At 42.8% G+C, this 24,469-nt stretch overlaps 1 protein-coding gene across 13 annotated transcripts in view; it reads right to left on the bottom strand.

Annotated features, from left to right (window-relative positions):
- Positions 1-24,469, bottom strand: part of ATG13 (autophagy related 13) — a 55,425-nt gene that overhangs the window by 3,093 nt on the left and 27,863 nt on the right. For 12 of the 13 annotated variants that reach the window (XM_053275472.1, XM_053275535.1, XM_053275454.1 and 9 more), the window contains 5 exons: positions 16,967-17,106; positions 13,898-14,015; positions 8,572-8,649; positions 7,038-7,154; positions 5,673-5,801 (listed from right to left, as the gene is read on the bottom strand). In XM_053275472.1, the coding sequence (XP_053131447.1) occupies positions 5,673-5,801; positions 7,038-7,154; positions 8,572-8,649; positions 13,898-14,015; positions 16,967-17,106 (582 nt within the window). The remainder of the gene's footprint in view (positions 1-5,672; positions 5,802-7,037; positions 7,155-8,571; positions 8,650-13,897; positions 14,016-16,966; positions 17,107-24,469) is intronic. The other variant, XM_053275432.1, reaches the window with a different exon arrangement.

The following is a 24,469-nucleotide window of genomic DNA, read 5'->3' on the forward strand; positions in this document are numbered from 1 at the left end:
TGACACTATGGATGGGCTCAACACAGAGCTTCTGTCAAATCAATCGATCTCAGCTCAATACCCAGATCTACCAATATGTGTGCACAACTCGCACAGTAAGGAGCAAAACACTAAATACATCTATCATCAGAGTCTTGATCCTGGAGGTGGTTTTTGTGAAGGAGCAGGAGATGCATGAGATCTTGGCCTCGGAATTACCCTAGCACAGCTTGTAGCACAATTACTTTGTCAGCCTGCTGCTGAGAGACAAGGGATTTTCATCTGGCATCAGAGACTGAGGGTGAAAGTTTTTTTACATAAATAATGGAGAGGAGAGTTGGTCTTGTGGTAGCAAGCATGACTTGTCCCCATAGCTAAGCAGGGTCTGCCCTGGTTGCATATGAATGGGAGACTTGATGTGTGAGCACTGCAAGATATCCCCTCGGGGGATGGGGCCGCTTTGGGAAGAGCAGAAGGTTCCAAGTTCCCTCCCTGGCTTCTCCAAGATAGGGCTGAAAGAGATTCCTGCCTCCAACCTTGGAGAAGCCGCTGCCAGTCTGTGAAGACAATACTGAGCTAGATAGACCAATGGTGTGACTCAGTATATGGCAGTTTCCTATGTAATTCCCATAGTTGATCCCCCCCCCCATTTCTAAAATGTATACTTGGCTACATAGAAAACTTCACAGGTACAGTGAGAGAAATTAATATGGTGGGGTGGGTAGGAGAGAGTGAGTGAGAGTGTGTGTTTTACTGTATAAATACATTCAATAACATGCCATATCAAATCAAGATCTATTTAGGGCATCAGGAAAATCTGCATAGTTGTTTTTTAAACAAAAGTTTAATGCAAATTTTATGCAATTAATATAATTTGGGAACGTTTTCTGGAAAATTCAAAATCTTTCGGAAAACCCACCTCTCTGCCTGGCATTTACAGCAGAACCTCACTATTTGCAGATTTGCGTATTTGACACCCCTCTACTGACATGGTTTAAAATGGCAAAAGGTGGGTTAATCCCATGTATCCCCAGGTTGCAGGTAGCCAGAACTGATCTCTGAGGTCATTTCTGGTCACCATTTTAAGAAAAGGAGCCATTTTGTGGCTCATCTTTAAAACAAAAAAACCCCACATTTTTTCCAGTGATTTTTGAAAGAAAAATTTGTGTTTTGGTTTGATTTTTGCCACTAAAACCTATTATTAACATGGCTTCAGTAGAGGGAAGTTTTAGTTCCTTCCTAAGCCACATTCTAGGAGCACAGCAATATTGTTCTGGTAGGGAACAAACTGTGACAAACAGCTAGAAACAGGTGCCTATCACAAATCAGTCTGTGGTCACTCATTAACCTGGAAGTTTATGGCCCTTTTTCTGATGAAGGTTGCACAGCAAATTGTTACACAAACAGGGCAGGTACACTAACAGGAGGGAACTTTGCCTTTTGCAAATAAAGTCTTTTCAAGTGTCTTTTTCTTATTTTCACATATCAAAATTTCAGGATGAGGGAGAAAGAAGTGAGATGAGAAGTTGCTCAATATTTAATCAGGTCAGCTCCATCCTTACTTCTCCTCTTCTGGCTATGACTATACTGTCTCCACTCAGCTATTAGGTCTTAAACAGACAACCCATTCAAAATATGCTCCAAAGGCATTTTAGCCTTTAGGAGGACAGCCCTGATTCAAAGGCAATATATAGATTGCATATATACAGAATGTGTTGTGAGCTGCCCAGAGAACAATTTGTTATGGGGCAGCTAACAAAGTTAGTTATTATTATTGTACAAGAACTAGAGGGAGGGAGAAAGACTTTCTGCCCTGCACCCTCACCCACTGTGTACTCCAATGTGTACTCCACTGTAGGAGAGAAAAAAATGGCAAAGAGGTGACTCACTGGGAGGGGGAGGAGGAGAGTTCTGTTTACATAGTGCCATCAGTATACATGGCTCCTTACAGAGTTTTTACAGACAAGACCAAAAAAAGAGAGAGAGAGAGAGAGCTTTCTCTTCTAAAGGAGTGGGGAGAGAACAATAAAGGCACATGCTGTTAGATGTGCTTAAAGCATTGCTTATTATTTATTTGTCACATTTGTATACTGCCAAATCATAAAATCTTGAGATAGTGTACAACCCAATCAGAAACAAAACAATTTAAAACAGCCATCAAATGCCTGGCTGAAGAAATTTGTTTTTAAGGTCTCCTTAAAGACCAGCAAGTACGTTAGATTTCACATCTTGCCAGGGAGCACATTCCAAAGCTCAGGGGTGGCTACTGAGAAGGCCCAACCCCAAGATGCTGCCAAATGAGGGGACAGAAACTACAAGCACAAATCTCCTCCAATGACCTTAATAAGCAATGAGGACCATACATAACTCAAGCCTAAGCCATTTAAGGCTTTATAAGTAATCACCAGCACTTTTATTTTATTCGGAAACTTACTGGCAGCTAGAGCGATGCTTTTTAAACAGGAGTGATATGGTCTCTCTAATTTTTCTTGGAGACCAACCTGGTTGCTGAGTTTTGCACTAACTGAAGTTTCTGGACTATGTTCAAAAGGCAGCTCTGTGTAAAGTACATTGTAGTAATAAAGCACAGAAGTTACCCGCATGTGCACCACTGTTTTAAGGTCATTATTTTCCAGAAACAGATGCAGCTGGCATATCAGTCAAAGCTGACAAAAAGCACTCCTGGTCATTGCCTCAATCTGAGATAGTAGAGAGAAGCATGAATCCAAAAGTACTCCCAGACTGTGTACCTGTTTCTTCTGAGGGAGTGTGACCCGATCCAGAGCAGGCAAATCTATCACATCTCCTGAGCAGAGGCGTATCTAGGGAAAATAGTGCCTAGGGCAAGCACTGAAATTGCGCCCCCATCCAAACATCTGACACCCATCTTTCAGATAACTTTACCATAATATCAGCTGAAAAATATGTCAAGCTCATTAATCTTATAATATTTCAAAAACTATTTAGCAGTGGACGTAGCCAGACCAAAAAATGCTGGGAAACTACAAATTTCAGTATGCTGGGGCTCATGAAATACCCAAATACTATGTGGACGTGTACTTGGAAAACTAAACAGAAGTGCCTGTCTAATGCTCTACTATGCACTGTAGCATCACTATTACATAAGTTTTAAAAATAAATGGAGAATTTGACTTTTCCCAGATACTCCGAAAATAATTAAAGGATATGCAGAGTAAACTGTTTCACTGCTTGGAATATATTCTAGTATTTCAGAGAGACAGTTAAAATGAGAGAAAGAGAGCAAGAAACTCCCAGTGGGCCTTAATACTAAGGATTTCACACTGATTCAAAGACAAACTCACCATTAATAGCCATATTATTAAGATATCTCATTTAACTCACTTATCAGAAGAAGCAAAGTAAGAGCAAATGAATACAATCGTAGCTCATAAGCTTCAGCTCATTCACAAGCCCTGATTCTCCGTACATAGTGCCAAACTGAATGTGTACAGTGATTTATATTATATTAAATTTTAAAAATACCTTTAGCCCCTTCGGGGGCTTCCTAAAGGCTGTGGGGGGGTCTGCAAAGGTTCCCCCTCCCCTCGCTGGCCTCTAGGGCTTTGCAGGGACCATTTGAGCATGTGCAGTGGTGTATAGATAGATAGATAGATAGATAGCCAGCCACTGAAAACAAAATGGCTGCCGTGCATGCTCAAATTGCCTCTGTGAGGCCTGGCATGGCCTAGGGCCTCACAGAGGCCACAGTGGCCATTTTGTTTTCGGTGGCCTTTTTTTTAAAAAAAAAAATAATTTTAAAAAATGGCGCACCCCCCCTTCAGTGGCGCCCGGGGCACGTGCCCTGCCTGCCCTACCCTAGATACGCCCCTGCTCCTGAGTTACAATCTCCCACAATGAGCACTTCTGTTTTGTTCAGATTGTGTTTCAATCAACTTATTATCCCTCATCCAACCTATTACTGCCTGTAGGCAGACATTTAGGGAAGCTGTGCCATATCCCAATGAACCTGTCATGGAGAAATATATATGGATGTTATCAGCATGCTGCACCCAATCTCCTGATGATCTTCCCCAGCAGTTTCATATAGATGTTAAAAAGCACCGGAGAAAGAATGGCGCCCTGAGGGACTGCATACAATAGCTTCCATTTTGAAGACCAACCATTTCCAAGCAACATCAGCTGGAATCTGCCTGAGACACAGGAATGGAATGCAATACAAGGATACACTTCACAAGCTAACAACTCACCTAAACATCCTTGGCAGCTGCTGCAGTCATATATCAAAAGGAGTTCTCTTTTGTAGTACATCAAAAGAGTTCTCTCTTGCACTAGATTTGCTTCTGCCTTATTTCAAAAGTTTGGGTGTCTGGGGCACAGACACACTGGCTGACATTCTGACTAATGTCAGAGCCCCTGGTGGCGCAGTGGTAAAACTGCTGCCCTGTAACCAGAAGGTTACAAGTTCGATCCTGACCAGGGGCTCAAGGTTGACTCAGCCTTCCATCCTTCCGAGGTCGGTAAAATGAGTACACAGAATGTTGGGGGCAATATGCTAAAATCATTGTAAACCGCTTAGAGAGCTCCGGCTATAGAGCGGTATATAAATGTAAGTGCTATGCTATTGCTAAGTGCTATTGCTAATGAAGCACCAATGTAGCACCAATGCTTCTGAAAAGCTCTGGAGTACGGCTGTGCCAGTACATGTGAAGGTATTTCAGTGACCTCCTTTTCTCCGGAAGCAATCGATGTCACCCAAAAATAGTTCCCTGATGGCTGTGCAACTCTCAAGAACATATTTTTGGGTTGTATAGAGTGCTTGCTCGGGAATGGGAGGTTGCTGAAATTTGTCCGCATTGCTGAGCGAGCAGTGGAGAATGCTGAACCTTTCAGAAGCATCACTGCTTCAGTAGTCAGGATGTCAGCCACTGATCACAATCATAACAGCTAGCATAGATAATATGCATACTAGAGTGTTTACAGCACTTTAAAAACATGATCACAGGAACCCTTATAACAGTCCTATAAGTGTGCTTCCCACTCACAGGGTCATTTGCATGACTCATAAGCTGGGGCTGGTGAGAGTTTGGGGGAGTGCAGGAGCCTGCTTGCCTTCCCTCAGATGATCAGAGCCACTCCTAGGCTCCAAAGTGCTGTGCACCCACAAGTCCAGCATGCAAGCACTCCAGGAGTGATGAGGGGGAAAAGCAGGCTGGGACCTCCTGTATCCCACAATGCACCGCAGCAGGAGTGCAGTGTATTGGGAGATTTCCCTGCTTCCAGGCACTCCTTCTGCCTGGCTCTATGGATGCTCTGGCTTCCAGCAGCCTGAGCATCCACATGACCAGGAAGTGTGTGTGTGTGGGCAGTGCGCATGCGCGTACCTTCCTCCCTCACCTTTAGCCTAGGTTTAAAACCTGGGCTACCCAACTGAGGAGCACCAGGATTGGGACCGATCCTGGTACTTCCCATGACCTCATTTTATGTGCCTGAGCATGGACTCACTATGGCTGAGACAGCTGCTTGTTTAAGGCCACCTACAGAGAGGCAAGATCTGAACTTTGGAATTCTTGGTATACAGTTCAGTCTCTTCACTGCAGTAGCTCTCTGACACACTGGCATGTGTCCTGTTTGATAGGTCCTTTCATATCTTATGGGGCTTCTTCACTAACAGTGTGGAAGGGTGCACTGTGGACAATCCCATATTCACATACCAGGTCTTCTGCCATGGACTGAGCTCCGATGTCAATAGAAAGGCTGCTGAGCTGAGGAGGATTCTGAAATTCACGGTAGAATGTCCCCAGATCCATTGGGAGAATGTCATCTTTAGAAAATGCTGGTTTCTAGTATTAAAGAGACAGAAGTCAGCTGACCCTCTGCAGACACACTACAGTCCTCTTTTTATTATTGTTATTGCCAGCAAGAGACATTATTTGTTACCAATGAATTACATTTTACTGTTTCATCCAGTGGTGTCACAATGTACAGCAAACAGCTGAACACCAGTTTCATCTTGTTAGAAGTTTCATCTCATGGCATTCACTCCTCCGCTTCCACCACCCTCAACTGTCTGAAGGTTTACATCTCCCTCAAATGACTCAGTTCTTTCTCCCTCCCTACCCCTTTTGCTTCAAACTGATGCCTCTTCTCATACGTCATTCAAATCCCTTAAAACCTACCTTTCCACAAAGCCTTTGAAACAACACTGTAGCCCCTCTTCCCTACTGTAACTAAGCTTAAGTACATGTAACTGAAACAACTGCATCTCCTTCCTATTTACCTCTGCTTCTATTTCCCTTCCCTTCCTGTCATCTCCCATGGGTCAATATCTAGGTTGTAAGCCCACTGAGGCAGGTTTACAGTTTAGATTTTAGGTTTACAGTTTAGATTGTAAGCTCCTCAGGGTAGGAACTAGTGTTCCCTCTAGCAGGGATTCCCAGACGGTGTAGACTACAACTCCCCAAATCCTCAGCTGCTTGCTTGGGGATTCTGGGAGCTGTAGTCAACAACATCTGGGAATCCCTGTTAGAGGGAACACTGGTAGGAAGCATCTGTGTACATGGATAGTGCAATAATAATAAATACCACTCTTCCCCCTGCCCCCACTGGCTATTCTGTGTCTCTTGTAGAACACATTTTTAGACCTGGCTCTTCACTTGTGCCACAAATTATATGTGATCATTTGTTATGTTTGGCAGACAGGAGGCTCAACCATTCAGACTTTGGGTTCCTGTCCTGAATTCACAACAATGGAGTCACAACCAGGTTCCTCAAGGGATCCATTACTCTGGCTGTTTTCTAGAGTTAGGATGGCAATTGCAAAAAAAAAAGAAAAAAGAAAAAAGAAAGAAAGCATAGTCTCCCAGTGTTCTGCAGACCATTTCAATACATTTCAGGTATTTTGTTTTTTTAAACAGAATATTCAGAGACATGAATCCCATAATTCAGAGATGCAAGTTTGGGGCAGTATAGAAATAAATAAATAGATAGATAGATAGATAGATAGATAGATAGATAGATAGATAGATAGATAGAGGGGTGTGTACGCGCATGCACATATAAGGACTATAGGAACTTACAAAATCAACCATAACAAAATCATCATGGATGTTCCCACTGCTGCTGCCACTGGAGCCCACTGAGTGTAGGCTTCCCTGAAGAGGAGACTCAACTTCTGGAGAGTCAGAAGGATTCACCTGTTGAAGAAATCAGTGTCAAACTAATATGACCAGTCAAGAAGCAAGTGGTCAGAAAAGTCAGTTCCGTGGGAAATTTGTCATAACATATTAAAAATGTGTTTTTCTATACACTGTTACACACTTTAAACGTAGCTAATGAACACAACCCAACTCAAGCAATCTAAATAATGTTTATTAGTAAAGGAATTTTTTAAAAAATTATGTTTTACATTACTACCAGTTTACTATAGTAGCAGTCACTTCTCTCATTCACTGACATTCAGACTCACCATATCTTTTTTTAATGCAAGCTTGTTTTGAGTACTACAATATTGAAAACCCGTATCAATACAGTAATATCGATACTCTGCTGCTGCTATTACTACTACTGGTAACCAATAATGGTTACTCTATTACTATTACTACTGTACTGATAAATTGTAGCAGCAGTAGTAGCAGCAGTAGGGTAACCAGTGTTTCTGAAGAGTTCAACTAATTCAGCTCCACTGCTCATGTAGTGGGTAGGGGGGAATTTTGATAACTTCTCCTTTCCCCGGAAGAGCTCTGTGCAACCCAAATATATCCTCAGAGGATTGCACAGCCCTCATAAACATATTTTCAGATGGCATAGATTGCTTGTGGGGAAAGGGGAGGCCTTTGAAATTCATTTATTGTTAAATTTATATACTGCCTTTCATTAAAAACAATCCCAAGGTGGTTTACAAAAGTTTAAAAAAATGCAATAAAAAAGACAATTAAAAATATTAAGCTAAAAATATGAAACAAATCTGATTTAAAATATATAAAATACAAACATAAAAAATTCCCTGCATTCCCTGCTGCACAAACATCAGCACAGCATTAGTGTGGAACTCTTCAGAAGCACTGGTGTGCAAAAATACAACAGTACTTTTCTCACAGCACAGGTGCTTTGTTAGCCACTGTCCTCAACTGAACTGTATGAGTCTTCTAATATGTTATTTATGCAGTTCCAGATGTCATTATCATCCACATCCAAGCAGTTGCACATGTCAGTGCACTGAAACCCAGAGGGACAGCAGCTCCAGAGTTGCAATGCGCATCTTATCTTTTTACCTGAGCATTCGCTGGCTGTAGAATACCCTATGGAGCTGGTGGCATATTTGGGGTAAATAACTGTTGCTTCTTATCTCCCAATCAGAACCTTGACAATATCTGAATTCCAATTCTGGGGGGAAAGATCTTCAAATTACACCATTTCCCAATATTTTACCACACATTTCCCATGGAAAATCACTTGCTCCTTAACTAAAACACTAGTGTGAAGAAGTGATGAGAAGTCAAGAAGTCAAACAGATGTGAAAAGTTAGTTTTCCAGACAGAAAAACTCAGGCATGCTCATTCAGGGTCTTGCAGTGCTGAGAAGATAGGATTGTGAAGGGCTGGTAATTCTTACCATGGGGTCATTATCTTCTAGTTCAATGTTCTTAGGAGCAAACATAGCAAAAGGAATGTCCAAACTGGCCATGGTCACCTGAAGAAGTTCAAAAGACAGAATCTCAGCATCTCAGTAAAATGCTGTACTTTCCATCCAGCATGAAACATGCTGCTAAGAAATCTTCGAGGCGGAATGAAAAGGACTCTGAAAAACAGGTTGCTCACCTGTAACTGATGATCTGGTAGTGATCTGTTGACATCCATTAGTAATGGGTTCTGTGCCTACATGGAACTCTTTCAGAGTGGAGTACCACAGCTCCTCATGGTGCTTCCACTTCGCCCAACATGACTATGTGGCTATATTTAAGGTGGGAGGAACGCCACTCCCACAGTTCCTGGACGACTGCCGGTGCAGGCATCCATCCTTGCAGTGTCACAGGTGAGTTCTTTATAATAGACTTGAACTACTGCAGTGGGGAGGTTCGGGTGGCTCTAATGGATGTCAACAGAGCACTACCAGATCATCGGTCACAGGTGAGCAACCTGCTTATCTGGATTGTTATCTGCTGAACTCCATTAGTAATGGGTGTTTAGTTAGCTATATAGAAAGAGAGAGCAATAGTTAATTCAACACCCTTTTAAGCACTTTTCTCCCAAACTTTGCCTCCGCTGCAGATCTCAAGACTATAGCATAATGTCTTATAAAGGACATTTCCAATGACTAGGTTGCCACTTTACAGATATCCTTGAAATACAAGCCTGATAAATGGGCCGCTGAGTTCTCATAGGCCCTGGTAGAATATGCCCTTATGGGGGCTCTATTTTCTGTAGCTTGTAAGTTAGCAGAATAAGCTCAACCAGCCAATGAGACAAGCATTTTCTAGATATGCATTGGCCTTTCGCTTTGCCCTTGTAAGTAATGAATAGTCTTTTTGTCTTGTGAATACATTTTGTTGTTGCTAGATGGAAGAGTAATGCCCTCCTGATGTTTAGAGAGTGAAGTGCTCTCTCTAGAGGGGTGGTTGGATTCTGAAAGAACAATGTTGGAAGAACAATGTCCTGATTATATGGAAATCAGTCACTATCCTAGGAAAGAAAGTATGGTCTTTGCATCAAGGCCTTCTCTGGATAAAAGCTCATAAACAGTTCTGTCTATGTGTAGAGCTGTCATCTCACTCACTCTGTGGGCAGTGGTGATTGCTACCAGGAAGGCAGTCTTTAGGATGACTAGTTTGAGACTTGATGTGGCCATCAGTTCAAATGGCAATTCCATCAAAGAAGAGAGAACCAAGGAGATACTTCACTGTTCAATTGGTTGTCTGATTGGTGGATTTAAGTTTGTGAGGGCCTTTCAAGGAACTTTTGGAGCTAGGATGGGAGAAGACTGTTTTTCTATCCCACCCTGGATGTTTAGCTGAAAGTGCCACCAGGTCTACTCTGATGGATATGTTAGATAGGCCTTCTAATCTGAGAGTAGTTAAGCAGAGAACCACTTGTCTTACAGATGCTGACAATGCAGAGAAGCCTTTAGAGGCTGCGCAGGATCTAAACCTTTTCCACTTTCCAGCATAGTTATTATGAATGGATGGTTTCCTGAATGGATATTTAGCATAATCCCGTTTAGAAGCCTATCCACCATGCTTGCAGTCTTAAGAGTGGATAAACCGGGATGTAGCATTTGACCTTCCTCCCGTGACAGTAGATCTGTTGGAGATGAACTTCCAGTGCATCAACCTTTTGCACCAACTGTCCTAATGACCACTAGGGGCACTGGGAGTAGAGACAGTCAGTCAGGGTCTCCCTATCTGTCCCTACTCTATGTCCCCTGAGAACTAACTCTGCAGCACTTCCTGTGCTGAGTCACAATCCTTCCTTTCCTCCTAGAGAGCAGATGGAAACATCTCTCTCTCTCTCCTTACCTATCCATTATGTAGTCCTTTAGATTAGATATAGGTCTTTGCTATCTAAGTGTATTTAACCAATAAATATTTAGTGTTTAGTCATACAAGGATCTCCATGTGTTTTCTCTAAATAGCTGCAATATCCAAATCATCCTCTGCTACCTACTCTGTAACTGGAGTGTGTGCTCATTCCTTAAGTGCTCTGCTGTTTTACCTATTGTGGGTAAAAATCAACAACCTCTAACAAGATCTTGGTAATGTGGGAGCCTTCTGTATCAGTGTTGGGACAGTCCAAGTACCAGTGGAAGCCAAGGTTGCCTGGGCCACCTGTGTGTCTCCAGAATACAAGCTACTCGATGATGTAGAAGCTTTGCCACCACTCGGCTTAAGAGAGGAAGTGGAGGGTACATGTACAAGTAGATCCATTGTCCAGTCCAATTGGAATACATCTCCTAGAGATTGTTGATCGTGGCGGCTTTGGAGCAGAAGCTTTTGCATTTGGCATTCCGTGAGGTTACAAACACATCTATTTGTGGCCATTTCCAGGCTCTGAATATTGGATGTAGATATTTGTTATGCATCTCCCACTCGTGTTGCCCTGAGCATGAGAAAATACGACTCAGACTGTCAGCAATCACATTGTCTGTCTCCTGTATGTGTATTGCTTGAGAATAGACATGATTGTGAATGCACTAGTGCCATAGGTGGATACTCAATGCACAAAGGGATCTCAAGACTGTTCCCAATTGTCTGCAGGTAAGCAATTGCAGTGGTGTTGTCTAGCTGGACTTGCACTGTTTGATCCCTTATCATTGGTAGAAAGGCTTTCATTGATAGAAAAACTGCTAGAAGCTCCAAGAAATTGAATAGAGCTGCTTTTGGTGGTAGGTCCATTGTTCCTGAACCTTGTTCCCATTTCAGTGTCTCCCCCAACCTGTTAAAGAAGCATCTGTTGTCATCCATATCATACGTGCCAGAGTTTGGAAAGGGACACCTCGTAAGAGGTTCTCTGTTAACGTCCACCACTGCAAAGAGCAGATGATTTGGAGAGGAATGGTTAATCTTAGCAGAGGGCTGTCCAAATTTGGGTGAAAGACCAAGAGGAACCACAGTTGCAGTTTCCTCATTCCTAGTCGTGTATAAAGGGCTGTTTTGCAGGAGACCATCAAGTCCAGGAGGCACTGAACCTGCTGTGCAGACTGAGTTGGCTGGTCCTTGAAATTCTGGATCAGGTCCTTAATGGTCTGGAACCTTTCCTGAAGTAAGCATGCCCTTCCTTCTCGAGTACCTAGAATTGCCCCTATATAGACTATGGACATCACTGGATCTAGGTGGGAGTTCTTCCAGTTTACTTCTATGCCCAGCTGTTGGAGAAGGTGCAACAGATATATCTGAGAAAGCATCCTTTTTTTTTAAAATTTATTCATTGGATTTATACACCACCCTTCCAAAAATGAATCAGGGCGGTTTACACAGAGTAATAATAAATAAATAAGATGGATCCCTGTCCCCAAAGGGCTCACAATCTAAAAAGAAACATAAGATAGACACCAGCAACAGTCACTGGAAGTACTGTACTGGGGGTAGATAGGGCCAGTTACTCTCCCCTGCTAAATAAAGAGAATCACCACATTAAAAGATGCCTCTTTGCCAAGTTAGCAGGGGTTGTCCCTAGACGCTAGAAGCCCTAGACGCACTTTCTGTCCCTAGACGCTGGAAGCCAGTTGACAGGTTATGGGAAGATAGCCAATCCCCTGGTCCTTAGGTGAGCTACTATCACAGCCATGTAAAGACGTGTGGCGCTGTGCTGAGGCTGAACGGCAGTACCTTGTACTGATAGATGGAGTTGCCTATGGTGAATCTCAGGAATTTCCTTTCCATTTCCCAAATTCCAATGTGAAAGTAAGCATCTTTCAGGTTGAGGGCTGCCAGCCACTGTTCCTGATGTAGGAGAGATAACATGTCCTGCAATACTGTCATTCGATACTTCTTCACATGGATGAACTTGTTCAGGTGTCTTAAGTCCATTATTGGATGTATTCCTCCAGCCCGTTTGGGGGATTTGGAAATAGCAAGACTAAAAACCTTCCTGCCATTGACCCCATCGCACAGTGACTATGGCCCCTTTTGCTAACAGCTCCTTTACCTCAGCAAACACCCCTGAAATTTGGTCTCGAACTCCGAAGCATAAACTGCAGATACTATCTTGAGGACCCAATGATCTGATTTTACAGTATGTGTTGCCATGCAGCAGCATGGCTTGCCAGATGGATGGTTCTGATAATCAATGTTGGTGTTATTGGTGCCATTGAGATGGTATTAGCATTTATCTGTGGTGCCATACAGATGGTATTGGTGTCCGCTTGAGTGTGTTTGAGGTTCTGAGTCATCGGTTTGGGTGATGGGCTGGTGATATCGACGACGGGTTTGGTGCCAAAAACAGCACCAAATTAGCATCAGCGTCAATGGCTTTGGCACTGTAAATTCTGAATTCGGCGGCTTCAAAGTAGATTTTTGTTGAGTTGTGCTCGATGTCAAGGGTTGTCTCGGAATCAACGGAAGTTCCGGCATTGATGGACGATCAGAAGGCTGTGCCCTTCATGGATCCTTGTGCCCTCCATGGACCTTGTAGCCTCTCCCTTGGTTTCTTCAGAGGATTTGGAGATTTGAAGGTCAGCACCAAGGATTTAGATTGCGATTGTGCAGACCTTGGGCCAGAGGATTTCTCCGAAGGGTCTGCCACCTTCAATGTGAAAGGTGTTGTGGGGCTCAAAACATCATCGTAGAAGGCGGCCCTTCTAAGTTCTCTGTTGTGCCTTGTTTGTTTAGAGAATGACATGCAGATTTTACATGCTGGGTTATTATAGCCTTCTCTGAGGCAAATCAAACATAGATCATGCCCATCCTGTGACGGCAGCTTCGTTACATTTAGAAGAGCGTTTGTAGGTCTTTCCCCTATCTTCTTAGGATTATCCATATACGAGGTCAGAACCTGTTCTGCAGATCGTTAACTGGGGAAATCAGTCCAATAAATGCAATTTCGTAAATAGCTCACACACTGAGAGAAAACCTAGCCGAGGAGCCACAGCAACCAAGGAATCGATCATATGGTGGTCAAAAAGGAATTAAGGGAGTGGCATTCCTCCAGCCTTAAATATAGCCATGATCACATGGGGCGGGGCGGAAGTGCCATGAGGAGCTGTGGTACTCCATGAGTTCCATGCAGGCGCAGAACCCATTACTAATGGAGCTCAACAGATCATGATTCAGATCCTAGAGGTTTGAGAAATTGATAATGTGCCAACATATCATGGTATGGCTTATTGTAAGGAATGTCAGGGGGTTTGCCTGCTGTATCAAGGGACAGGAAATTTCTTGTGTTTTCTTTCTTCTTGAAGAAATGGCACATCTTGAAGCCACCATAAAGCAGTGACCTCAAATTACCTGGTTGACTGGCCTGTTGACAAAGGCCCCCACCTTCCGCACAAAGATGGTCTCCAAGAGATCATGTGGGGACCCACTCTTTCCTTCACTGCTGTTAGATACGGTTTCTGCATCCTCACTGGGATATAAAAGAGAGAAAAATTGTACAGTTGACTTTTTTATTTTATTTTTATAGCCCCATTCCAAGCACTGGGATGAAGAACTTACATGAGAAGAAATCGCAAGACTATGTTTCAGTTAAATATTTTCCTATGTTTTTTTCTCTTTTCTTTACATAAATACTATTTCAGAACTTAACTATATCTACCAGTGCTTCTTTGTACTCAGTTATACAACTGTTGATGCAGTAATATTTAAAGACTGGAGGTAGAGTTGTCTTTAGAAATTTTTAGTATTTTCTGCACTAGCTAAAAGCATAATAGATCCAGTGTTACACATTTGGGAAGATTCTTTTATTGGCTGTTTTTATTTTATTTATTTTTATTTATTGTTAAATTTATATACTGCCTTTCGTTAAAAACAATCCCAAGGCGGTTTACAAAAGTTAAAAAACATATAATAAAGATGTCAGTTAAAAGTATTAAGCTAAAAATATGAAAACAAATCTGATTTAAAATATATAAAATACAAACATAAAAACTGTACATGGATAAAAACACACAGAAGCACCAACAGAACAATCATGTAGAGGCCTGGATTAAAGCCAAGATTTTAAAAGCTTTCTAAAAATTGTGATGGAATCCGAGGAGCGAATGACCACTGGGAGAGCATTCCAGAGTCTGGGGGCAGTAACAGAGAAGGCCCTGTCCCGCATGCATGACAACTGAGCCTCACTCATTGTCGGCACTCGGAGCACAGCCCCCTCAGATGATCTCATCAAGTGGGCAGCAACCCTTGGGAGCAGGCGGACCCCTCAGGTATCCCGGGCCGAAATCGTTAAGGACTTTAAAGTTCAAAACCAGCACCTTGAATTGGACCCGGAAACACACTGGTAACCAGTGCAGCTCTTTCAAAATAGGTGTGATATGATCACACCGGGCAGCTCCAGATAGAACCCTACCTGCCGCATTTTGCACAAGCTGCAGTTTCCGGACACAGTTTTCTATTCTGTTAGCTTCTTTGTGCTTAGGAAAGTTTCTTTCTATGCTCTGGATTTTTCTTAATCCTTTGATTTCTTAAGGTCAGTTGCTTAACCCAATGTTCTCTTAATTACATTCCTATATTCGCATGGCACATTGATCGTCTGATTCATATAACTAGGACCTTTTGAAATAAAGTTTGAAATTGTCATAGCAAGCCTTCCCAAATCAAGACAAAAAATGGTGTGAGCCTCCCAGGTGTGTGTGTATAAGACAAAATGCAGAAACATTGTTTGGTAAACAGCCTTTGTTCAGTTAACCTCTTGACTCTGGCCTGCACAGAAATCAGGCTGCGAGTGAGAGGAGGTGCAGTCTGAAGAACTTTATGCCATACAACTGCCTGTACCATTTAGGAGGTTCACTTCATACTCTGAGAAACCCCAATCAAGCTATTGATAGCGTGATCTCTGCTTTGTGACATTTTGTTGATAGCACATACTAGTTTCATTCTTAATGGAAAGTCAAATGAAGTGGTTGTGGTTTCAGTGGTGAACTGACAAGAACATGGTACACTCGAATCACATTTCTTTTCCCATTGGAAGGGCTTATCTTGGGGCTAAGCACAAAGCTAATCCTATAGACTGGGGTGGGGGGAGTACCAACATCACCCTCCTTATGGAACACCCTGCCTCCTGAGATTCATAATGCCACCTCCCTTCTGCCCTTTAAGAAGCTTTTGAAAATGTATTATTTTGCCAGGCTTTTAGGTGTGTGTGTGTGTGTGTGTGTGTGTGTGTGTGTGTGTGTGTGTGTTCTCTTTTTTCCTTGTTGTCATCTTAATTTATGTAAACCTCCTCGAGTCTATGGAAGTCAGGCGGTCAATAAATTTGCTAAATAAATAAACAAATAAGCATCATCTCTTTCAGTTTAACTCCCAAGGAAAGTGGTAGTGTTTGTAAAGTGACACTATTACTGTCTGTCCTGAGGAATGTGTATTTCAGTGTCTCTTGGTAGGGTTTTTGACTATGAGGCTATATTCTCCATCTCCACCTCCACCTCCACCTCCACCCAGGCACTCCTGAGGATAGCATCAGGGGCTCTGAAAGCACTGGAAAATTCCATTGCCCCTTAAAGGCCTTGCTAATGTGGATGTCAGTTCAGCATGCAAATTGTAACATGGAGTGAGGTAGCCCTTGGATGCTTCCCTTCAGGAGACATCCAAAGAAACAGTAATTTTAAAATATTAGAATAACTGAACTAATTAAGCAGTGTACTATATGGACCCAGTGGCTGACAATGGATGCAAAAGTATTTTGCTGTGAAAGTGTTTTAAGAAGGGGCATTTCCAGACACGACAATCTTCCATTTGAAAATAAAAGTTCTTTGCTTTTATCAGCTCTCTATGCACATTATGTAGCTCCCTTTCACCCAGGGTACTTGCGCTTCCTCCATGTACTCTTTTGCAGCACCATCTGCTGGCCATTTGTGGGAAATGCGTGATGAAAATGATGTATTTTGAGACTACCATAATAAAAGTAGCTCAGTTTTCATCACGGATTTCCTGCAGATGGGTGGCTCTTCAAAATAGAGCAATGAGACAGTAAGCAATGCAAGTAGCCTCCTGATGTATGTGAAGACTCTGTGTAAAAGGGAGTTATGAAATGTGGATAGTTGATAAACGCAAAAAACTTCAATTTTCAAACAGAATATTGCTCTGTCTGGAAATGCCCAAGCAATCATTAAATTTTTTCTCCCATTCTTCTACAAGGTTTTAAGCTTATTATAAATGCATGGCTATCTATGCATGCCCAAATTTGAGGGAGGATAAAGATTCACTGGCAACTTCCCTGCTTTGTAGAGAAAAATCCCTCTAGCGATCTTCCTAACACCTCCACCAAAATTACTGATCAATGAGAGAAAGCAGCTTATATTCAAATATATGAAACCTGCAATAAGAAAATGAACAACTTAAGAGGGGCAGAATACCTACCTACTGGATGGTGTAACTGCAGAGTAGTGGCCCCCATCAAAAAGGGTACATGTCACCATTCTCTCATGATCGGCCTGAGTGCCATGCACTGGCTGACTAGGAATCAGAGGCACTCCACCCTCCTTCCCTGGGACAATCAGCTGTAGCAAAAAGGAACCACCAAATTTGACAATTTAGTATCAGTTCAAGAACAGACCACAGTGGAAGATAAACAATAGAGCTTAGTTGGTTTTTTGTTAATGAATGAGTAAAAATACAAAAAAGGGAAAACCACAATGGACAAAAGTATACTTGTAATCACTCAACAAGACACTATGATAAAGAAGAAGAAAAAAGGAAGAAGAATGTAAAATAAGTATAGACAAATAAGCCAATTAAGATAGCTCCTATAAACTCATGTTATAAGGGCTAATACCCTTATTCTTTAATATCGATCAAACAAAAAAGAAATGGTTATGAAAAACAACAATACCCATATATGCAGATAGATAGATATATTCATTATATATTACACACATTTATAACATCTGTATATATTCAAAGAATGCATTTTCTATACCCAGTTAATTATACAGTGAGGGAAATAAGTATTTGATCCCCTGCTGATTTTGTACATTTGCCCTCTGACACAGAAATGACCAGGCTATAATTGGAATGGTAGGTTTATTGTAGCTGTGAGAGACAGAACAACAACAAACAAACCCTCAAAAGCCCAGTGCCCAAAAGTCAGCGATGGATTTGCATTGTAGTGAGGGAAATAAGTATTCGATCCCTTCACAAAAGATGTCTTAGTGCTTGGTGGCAAGACCCTTGTTGGCAATCACAGAGGTCAGATGTTTCTTGTAGTTGGTCACCAGGTTTGCACACAACCCAGGAGGGATGTTGTCCCACTCCTCTTTGCAGATCCTCTCCAAGTCAGAAAGGTTTCGAGGCTGATGTTTGGCAACCCGAACCTTCAGCTCCCTCCACAGATTTTCTATGGGATTAAGGTCTGGAGACTGGCTGGGCCACTCCAGGACCTTCATGTGCTTCTTCTTGAGCCACTCCTTTGTTGCCTTGGCTGTGTGTTTTGGGTCATTGTCATGCTGGAATACCCATCCATGACCCATTCTCAATGCCCTGGCTGAGGGAAGGAGGTGCTCACCCAAGATCTGACAGTACATGGTCCCATCCATCGTCCCTTCGATGCAGTGAAGGTGTCCTGTCCCCTTAGCAGAAAAACACCCCCAAAGCATAATGTGTCCACCTCCATGTTTGATGGTGGGGATGGTGTTCTTGGGCTCATAGGCAGCATTCCTCCTCCTCCACACACAGCGAGTTGAGTTGATGCCAAAGAGCTCGATTTTGGTCTCATCTGACCACAACACTTTCGCCCAGTTCTCCTCTGGATCATTCAGATGTGCATTGGCAAACTGCAGACGGGCCTGTACATATGCTGCCTTGAGCAGGGGGACCTTGTGGGCACTGCAAGATCTCAGTCCTTCACAGCGTAGTGTGTTACCAATTGTTTTCTTGGTGACTATGGTTCCAGCTGCCCTGAGATCATTGACAAGTTCCCCCCGTGTAGTTCTGGGCTGCTTTGTCACCGTTCTCATGATCATTGCAACTCCACGAGGTGAGATCTTGCATGGAGCCCCAGACCGAGGGAGATTGACAGTTATTTTGTGTTTCTTCCATTTGCGAGTTATCGTGCCAACTGTAGTCACCTTCTCACCAAGCTGCTTGGCGATAGTCTTGTAGCCCAGTCCAGCCTTGTGCAGGTCCTCAACCTTGTCCCTGACATCCTTCAACAGCTCTTTGGTCTTGGGCATGGTGGTGAGTTTGGAAGCTGAGTGATTGCTTGCTTCTATGGACAGGTGTCTTTTATACAGGTAATGTAACAAGCTGGGATTAGGAGCACTCCCTTACAGAGGGTGTTCCTCATCTCAGCTTGTTACCTGCATATAGTGAAAAGACACCTGGGAGCCTGAAATCTTTCTGGTTGATAGGGGATCGAATACTTATTTCCCTCACTACAATGCAAATCCATCGCTGACTTTTGGGCACTGGGCTTTTGAGGGTTTGTTTGTTGTTATTCTGTCTCTCACAGCTACAATAAACCTACCATTCCAATTATAGCCTGGTCATTTCTGTGTCAGAGGGCAAACGGACAAAATCAGCAGGGGATCAAATACTTATTTCCCTCACTGTAACTGTAACCTCATCTGAATTGTAAATTATAATTTAAAATAAACCCACATATTTAAATTTTCACAACTGTAGCTTCTACTCTAAAACATTATAAATTTGTACCAATTCTTTTGAAAACTCAATTCTTGCATTATTTATTTAGCATATTTATATAGCACCCAAAACTCACATCTCTGGGTGGTTTACAATAAAACAGCGCAAATTAAAACATTAACAACGTTAAAAATTATGCCATTCTTATATCTTTATCCACCAAATTTTACAGTGTCATTCCTCAAGGACAGGAATTGAACATGATTTCCAGTAGTTAGCTGTCAGCAATATCACGGCAGCTAGGGCTGTGACAAACCATCTAATGCTCTTTCTTACTGAACTTCTTATATCATTAAGCAGAAAACATTGTGGATGTGTTACAAGCTTATCATCTGTGATATCAGAAATATTTTGTCTCTCCCTTGTCCAGAAAGCTGATCCACCTTGCAGTTTCACCATACATGAAGAAATCCTGCATTGCCTGTCTGGTGTGAAGGTTGCAGACATAATGCAGCATCCAGACAGACTCTTAGGCAGTGCTGGGGAGGAGATAGCTGTTGTGGTGCACGTCGGCACCAATGATGTGGGGAAATGTAGTTGGGAGGTCCCGGAAGCCAAATTTAGGCTGATAGGTAGCATATTGAAGTCCAGGACCCCCAAGGTAGCATTCTCAGAAATGCTACCTGTTCCATGAGCAGGTAAAGTGAGTGAGACAGGCAGGGTTGAGAGGTTTCAATGCGTGGATGACATGTTGGTGCTGGGAGGAGGGGTTTAGATTTGTTAGGCACTGGGATACATTTTGGGGCAAGCAAGGCCTGTACAAAAGGGACGGGCTGCACTTGAACCAAGATGGAACCAGACTGAGGAGCCCCTGGTGGCGTAGTGGTAAAACTGCCGCCCTGTAACCAGAAGGTTACAAGTTCGATCCTGACCAGGGGCTCAAGGTTGACTCAGCCTTCCATCCTTCCGAGGTCGGTAAAATGAGTACCCAGAATGTTGGGGGCAATATGCTAAATCATTGTAAACCGCTTAGAGAGCTCCGGCTATAGAGCGGTATATAAATGTAAGTGCTATTGCTATTGCTATTAAAATAAAAAAAAGGTTGCAGAGCAGCTTTTAAAATGACGCCTGGGGAAGAGTCACCAGGAGCTGGGCAGTATCCGGTTCGGCAAATGCCTTCCTTTAAAGTGCGAGGGTGCAAAGGATTCAGATAAAACAGAAGGGGACAGAGCAGAACCACATAAAGAGCAGACAGAAGGCTGTGCCAGCTGGTCAAAGCGTCAAAAGAAAGATAGCAGATACCAGGGAAGAGATTCAGCATATAGGTGCTTATATGCCAATGCCAGACGCCTCCGAGCCAAGATGGGTGAGCTGGAGTGCTTGGCTGCTAACACAGAAATAGATATAGTGGGCGTAACAGAGACATGGTGGAACTGTGAGAACCAGTGGGACACTGTTATCCCTGGATATAAACTCAAGAGAAAGGACAGGGAGGGGTGCCTTGGAGGTGGAGAAGCACAGTATATGTTAAAGAAGGGACAGAATCCAACAAACTAGATAACCTAGGTGGACCGGATTCCTCCACAGAAACCCTGTGGGTGACAATACAAGGCCTGAAAGGAAATGTGCTACTGGGGACATGCTTTCGCCCTCCAGATCAAAATGCAGACAGTGACTGGGAGTTGCAGCAGGAAATCAGAGAGGCATCAAGGAGAGGCCAGGCAGTAATAATGGGTGACTCAATTACCCACATATAGACTGAGTAAATTCACAGTCAGGTAATGACAAAGAGGTCACATTTCTAGATATGCTGAATGACTGTGCACTAGAACAGTTGGTCTTGGAACCAACCAGAGAGAAGGTGACCTTGGACTTAATCCTGAGTGACACCCTGGACCTGGTGCGTGATGTAGGGAACAGTGACCATAATGCAATCAAATTCAGCATACATGTGGGGAGAGAATCCCCAAGGAAGTCTAACACAGACACTTTGACTTTCAGAAGAGGAAACTTCTCCAAAATGAGGAGTATGGTGAAAAGAAGGCTGAAAGGGAAAATCAGGAGAGTCACTTCACTCCAGAATGCATGGAGTTTACTCAAAACCACAATACTAGAAGCCCAGTTAGATTCTATACCCAAAGGGAGGAAAGGTACCACTAAGTCCAGGAGGATGCCAGCATGGATAACAGGTAATGTCAAGGAAACCATAAAAGGGAAGAAGACTTCCTTCAGAAATTGGAAGGCTTGTCCAAATGAAGAGAACAGAAAGGAACTCTGGCAAAAGAAATGCAAGGTGACAATAAGGGAAGCAAAAAGAAAGTTTGAGGAATACTTAGCTAAAAGCATCAAGGGGGATAACAAAAATTTATTTAAATACATCAGAAGCAGGAAAACTGCCAGGGAGGGAGATGGACCATTAGACAATGACAGAGTGAAAGGAATTATTAACGAGCATATGGAGGTTGCAGAGAAGCTCAATGAGTTATTTGCATTTGTCTTCACGGCAGAGGATACTGATCATATACCTGTTCCTGAACCAGGCTTTTTGGGGATAGAGGCTAAAGAACTGAGGCAGATAGAAATGACAAGAGATGATGTTCTAAACTGTCTGGAAAAACTGAAAACTAGCAAATCTCCAGGGCTGGATGGCATCCATTCAAGAGTCCTCAGAGAACACAAAAGTGAAATTGCTGACCTCCTTTTAAATACATCAGAAGCAGGAAAACTGCCAGGGATGCGGATGGACCATTAGACTATGAGGGAGTGAAAGGTATTATTAACGAGCATATGGAAGTTGCAGAGAAGCTCAGTGAGTTCTTTGCGTTTGTCTTCACGGCAGAGGATACTGAGCAAATACTTGTTCCTGAACGAGGCTTTTCGAGGATGGAGGCTAAAGAACTGAGTCAGATAGAAGTGACAAGAGATGATCTAAACTGACTGGAAAAACTGAAAACTAGCAAATCGCCAGGGACAGATGGCATCCATCCAAGAGTACTCAAAGAACTCAAATGTGAAATTGCTGACCTCCTTGCTAAAATATACATCTTATACCTGCAATCGGGCTCTGTACCAGAGGCCTGGAAAGTAGCCAACGTAACACCGATTTTCAAAAAGGGATCCAGGGGTGATCTGGGAAATTAGAGGCCGATTAGCTTAACGTCCATTCCAGGCAAATTGATGGAAAGCATTCTCAAGGATAAAATTGTCAAGCACATAGAAAAACAAGCCCTGCTGGGAGAGAACCAGCATGGCTTCTGCAAAGGTAAATCTTGCCTCACAAACTTTTTGGAGTTCTTTGAGAGTGTCAACAAGTGTGTGGATCCAGGTGATCCAGGTGACATAGTATACCTGGACTTCCAAAAAGCTTTTGACAAAGTTCCTCATCAAAGACTTCTGAGAAAACTCAGCAGTCATGTGATAAGGGGACAAGTACATGTGCGGATTGCTAACTGGTTAAAGGGCAGAAAACAGATGGTAGGAATAAATTTAGAGTTTTCACAATGGAGGGAAGTAAGAAGTGGGGTCCCTCAGGGATCTGTACTGGGACCGGTGCTTTTTAATGTATTCATATATGATCTAGAAGTAGGGGTAAGCAGCGAGGTGGCCAAATTTGCAGATGATACCAAACTTTCGGGTAGTGAAATCCAAAACGGATTGTGAGGAGCTCCAAAAGGATCTCTCCAAACCGGGTGAGTGGGCGAACAAATGCGGTTCAGTGTTGGCAAGTGTAAAGTGATGCACATTGGGATGAAAAACCCCAACTTCAACTATACGTTGATGGGATCTGAGCTTCAGGGGCGTATCTAGGGTAGGGCAGGCAGGGCACGTGCCCCGGGTGCCACTTGAAGGGGGGCGCCATTTTGTAAAATCAAAAAATTAAAAAACAAATGGCTGCCAAAAACAAAATGGCCACCATGTATGCTCAAATGGCCTCTGTGAGGCCCTAGGTCATGCCAGGCCTTGCAGAGGCCATTTGAACATGCGCAGTGACTATTTTGTTTTGAGCAGCCTTCTTTTTTAAAAGATTATTTTTAAAAATGGCCACTGCACATGCTCAAATGGTCCCTGCAAGGCCCTAGAGGCCAGTGGGGGGAAGGAGGACCTTTGCAGAACCCCCCCCCAGCCTTTAGGAAGCACCCCAAAGGGGCTACAGGTAATTTTTTTAAAAAAATTAATATAATATAAGACACTGTACACATATTCAGATTGGCACTATGTACAGAGAATCAGGGCTTGTGAATACTGAGCTGAAGCTTATGAGCTAGGATTGTATTCATTTGCTCTTACTTTGCTTCTTGTGATAAGTGAGTTAAATGTGATGTCTTAATAATATGGCTATTAATGGTGAGTTTGTCTTTGAATCAGTGTGAAATCCTGAGTATGAAGGCCCACTGGGAGTTTCTTGCTCTCTTTCTCTCATTTTAACTGTCTTTCTGAAATGCTAGGATATATTCCAAGCAGTGGTGACACAGTTTACTCTGCATATCCTTTCATTATTTTAAGAGTATCTGGGAAAAGTCAAATTCTCCATTTATTTTTAAAACGTATGTAATGGTGATGCTATGATGCATAGTAGAGAATTAGACAGCCCCTTCTGTTTAGTTTTCCAAGTACACCGCCACATAGTATTTGGGTATTTCATGAGCCCCAGCATACTGAAATTTGTAGTTTTCCAGTATTTTTTTGGTCTGGCTAAGTCCACTGCTAAATAGTTTTTGAAATATTAATAGATTAATGAGCCTGACTTGTATTTTTCAGCTGATATTATGGTAAAGTTCTCTGAAAGATGGGTGTCAGATGTTTGGACAGGGGGCGCAATTTCAGTGTTTGCCCTAGGCGCTATTTTCCCTAGATTTTTCCCCTCTGCTGAGCTGTTGGTGACTGACCAGGAGAGGGATCTTGGGGTCGTGTTGGACAGCTCGTTGAAAGTGTCAACTCAATGTGCGGCAGCTGTGAAAAAGGCCAATTCCATGCTAGGGATCATTAGGAAGGGGATTGAAAATAAAACTGCTAATATTATAATGCCCTTATACAAAACTATGGTGTGGCCACACCTGGAGTACTATGGACAATTCTGGTCACCACATCTAAAAAAGGACATTGCAGAACTGGAGAAGGTACAGAAAGGCAACCAAGATGATCAGGGGCCTAGAGCACCTTTCTTATGAGGCAAGGCTACAACACCTGGGGCTATTTAGTTTAGAAAAAAAACGACTGCGGGGAGACATGACAGAGGTCTATAAAATCATGCATGGTGTAGAGAAATGGACAGAGAGAAAT

The sequence above is a fragment of the Hemicordylus capensis genome, chromosome 1, assembly GCF_027244095.1.
Source record: "Hemicordylus capensis ecotype Gifberg chromosome 1, rHemCap1.1.pri, whole genome shotgun sequence".
NCBI lineage: Eukaryota > Metazoa > Chordata > Lepidosauria > Squamata > Cordylidae > Hemicordylus > Hemicordylus capensis.